General features: G+C 34.7%; 1 protein-coding gene across 1 annotated transcript; it reads right to left on the bottom strand.

The window, feature by feature from the left end:
* Positions 1–319: 319 nt before the first annotated feature.
* LOC128251294 (histone-lysine N-methyltransferase SETMAR-like) lies at positions 320–2,750 on the bottom strand. The gene is made up of 2 exons (XM_052978173.1): positions 2,174–2,750; positions 320–2,059 (listed from the first exon to the last, which is right to left on the bottom strand). Exon 2 carries the CDS (start codon positions 1,364–1,366, stop codon positions 338–340), a length of 1,029 nt encoding a protein of 342 aa, XP_052834133.1. The 5' UTR covers positions 1,367–2,059; positions 2,174–2,750; the 3' UTR covers positions 320–337.
* Between the last annotated feature and the right edge of the window lie 24 nt (positions 2,751–2,774).

Raw genomic sequence — 2,774 nt, 5'->3', positions numbered from 1 at the left:
AACATATGGAATTTCTACCAGCACTTTCTACCAACATTTTCGAGAAAATGGCGTTTTACATATATCATAAGAATAGGATTTTTTTCCTCCATCTTTTGGCATCACATTGAAGAAAATCATTATTTTCAAATTCTGATTTACACTTAACATTGCCTTCACAGAATTCCTCTTCCATCATTTTCCTTCTCTTACCACAATCTTCAGATGTTTTCCTTTTTCTGAACTTAATTTCTTTTACACCTAACAAGTATTTATTCTTATATAAGGTTGTCCAGAAAGTTCTGAGCATTTTTTAATATGCAAACAGGGATATAAATAATTGACCTTTCAATAAATTTTATTCAATGAAATAATTTCCATTATTATTAATGACCTTTGCCCATCTATCAGGCAATTTCAATATTCCATCAGCGTAGAATTTGACTGGTTTTGAAGAAAAAAAGTTATCTAGATGCATTTTGACTCCATCTAAATCTTTAAATGTTTTTCCTTGCATTGAGTTCTGTAGAGAGAAAAACAAGTGGTAGCTAGATGGCGCAATATCAGGAGAATATGGTGGATGAGGTAAGAGATCCCAGCCAAGTTCATGTAACTTTGTTCGGGTAGCCAAAGATACATGTGGTCGGGCATTGTCTTCTTGGAACACTACCCCTTTCGTGTTGGCAATCTCCGGCCTCAGTTCTTTGATTTTTTGGTTCAATTTAGCCAGCTGACGACAGTACACGTCAGAATTAATGGCCTGGTTTCGTGGGAGAAGCTCATAATAAATAATGCCTTTATGATCCCACCAAACACAAAGCATAGCTTTTTTGGTATGGATATTTGTCTTTAGCTGCTGTTTTGAGGGGTCTTTGTGTAAACTCCAGGATCTTTTCCGCACTGTCTTTTCGTACACAATCAATTTTTCATCTCCAGTTACAAGTTGTTTCAAAAAAGGGGTACTTTCATTCCGTTTCAAAAGCATATCACAAACGGAATACCGATCCGAGCAATTCTTTTCTGAGAGTTTGTGAGGGACCCACACATTATAGCGAGAATTGTATCCAAGCTTCACCAGGTGTTCATGAGCCGTACTTTTAGAAACTTCGAGCTCCTTTGCAAGTTCTCTCGTCGTGATATTTGAGTTTCCTTCGATTTTTGCCTTCAAAACCTCTTCATCCAATTTTGAGGGTCTTCCACTGCGACTGTCATCTTCCAAGCTAAACTCTCCAGTTTTAAATTTCGCAAACCACCTTCGAACAGTCGATTCACCCACAGCATCATCACCATAAACTTCACAAATGTTTTTGCAAGTCTTTGCAGCATTTTCCCCCTTTTTAAATAAGAAAAGCATTACAACACGAATATGGAATTTCTGGTTATCCATTTCAAATGCGAATAAAGGGTCACAAGAATAAAAGATCAATCTAGTTTTAGTCAGGAACAAGGAAGAGATGCACTACCACTTCAAGCAATGCCAAAGTTTTAACTGTGTCATGTTTCAGATGTGTTCAATGATGCGTTAAACGATTAAGCTTAAAAACACTCAGAACTTTCTGGACAAACTAATATTTCTGTTAATCTTCTCTCAGTCAATATCTGAAGATACCTCAAACTCCTTTGTAAGACAAGTTTAATTAGAATACCATATCATCTTTAACATATTCCAGACAGTGAAGCAGAGATATTTTGCTAATAGTTTCACTCAAAAGAAATATTCCACAGTAATTCCATCATGTGTTTACATATTCCGAGTTATATCTGTTCCTTGTGATGTTTTCCTTTAATCTTTAACCCTTTAGCGTTCAAATTAATATGTCAAAAGTAATCCTTATTCATTTACATTTTCAAAAGTTAATCTGGTATTATCTTGTAGCTTCAAGGGTTGAAAGATGTAGCTGTTTATTTTTAGAATGACATTGCAGGGTAGGTGTGAGATACTGGTTCTAGCCAGTTTGAGCATAAAATGAGTAGAATATTTGGGCCGGATATAGCCGGTTTGAACACTAAAGGGTTAAAAGATGGTAAACGTTGATTCCGACCACTGAAGTATTCTTTACTGCCAGTGTCTTCTGGTTATCTGAAATATCAGAGAAACTGTGTCAACTGGAGAGGATACGTAGAAATTTAAAGAATAAAAAGTTTAGAATGGTACAACAATGCACTATAAAACAAAAAATAATGGATTATATACTTGTTGTAATTTGGTTATCTAGAGTCCAATGATATTTCGGAATTACAATTCCTTCTTCAGATCTTCTTAGCTGGAGTCTCTGCTATAAATTGTTTTCCAACGGTTTTCTTTTTTTTCGGAGGCGTCTCAGTAGTGGTCTCACAAAGCTCAACAGTAGAAATTTGACAATATTACTGCAATGATAAATTGAAATTTCCTTGGCAATCTCATATTTCAATGAAACTGGAAGCCTTTTCATACTTTGTGCTCAAGAGTTCCGATTTAAAATCTGCCACCAAACTTTGGTCACAATTTATGTTCCTAAGTTATTTTACGAAATTCTTTATTATATTCAAAATCAGTTGAAAGAAACACAGAGCATCTCAACAGATAATTACGAAATTTGTAATTCTTAAGTGATCTCATATGAGATCACTGGTAGGTAATGGGTTAATGTCTAATGGAACCTCAAAGGCTTTCGCGTTAAGGCGCATTTTTAGAAACGCCTGGAAATGGAGAAATATATCCAAGATATATATTGTTTATATTTGCGAGTGTCCGTTTTCCGTTTCTTTTATTTTTTAGTATAAAATATTTCAAAATAAATTAATCTTCCTAATTT

This window comes from Octopus bimaculoides, chromosome 30, assembly GCF_001194135.2.
Source record: "Octopus bimaculoides isolate UCB-OBI-ISO-001 chromosome 30, ASM119413v2, whole genome shotgun sequence".
In the NCBI taxonomy this organism is placed as follows: Eukaryota; Metazoa; Mollusca; class Cephalopoda; order Octopoda; family Octopodidae; genus Octopus; species Octopus bimaculoides.
The sequence above is the reverse complement of the archived record's forward strand: the minus strand, read 5'-3'. Positions and strand labels throughout refer to the sequence as shown.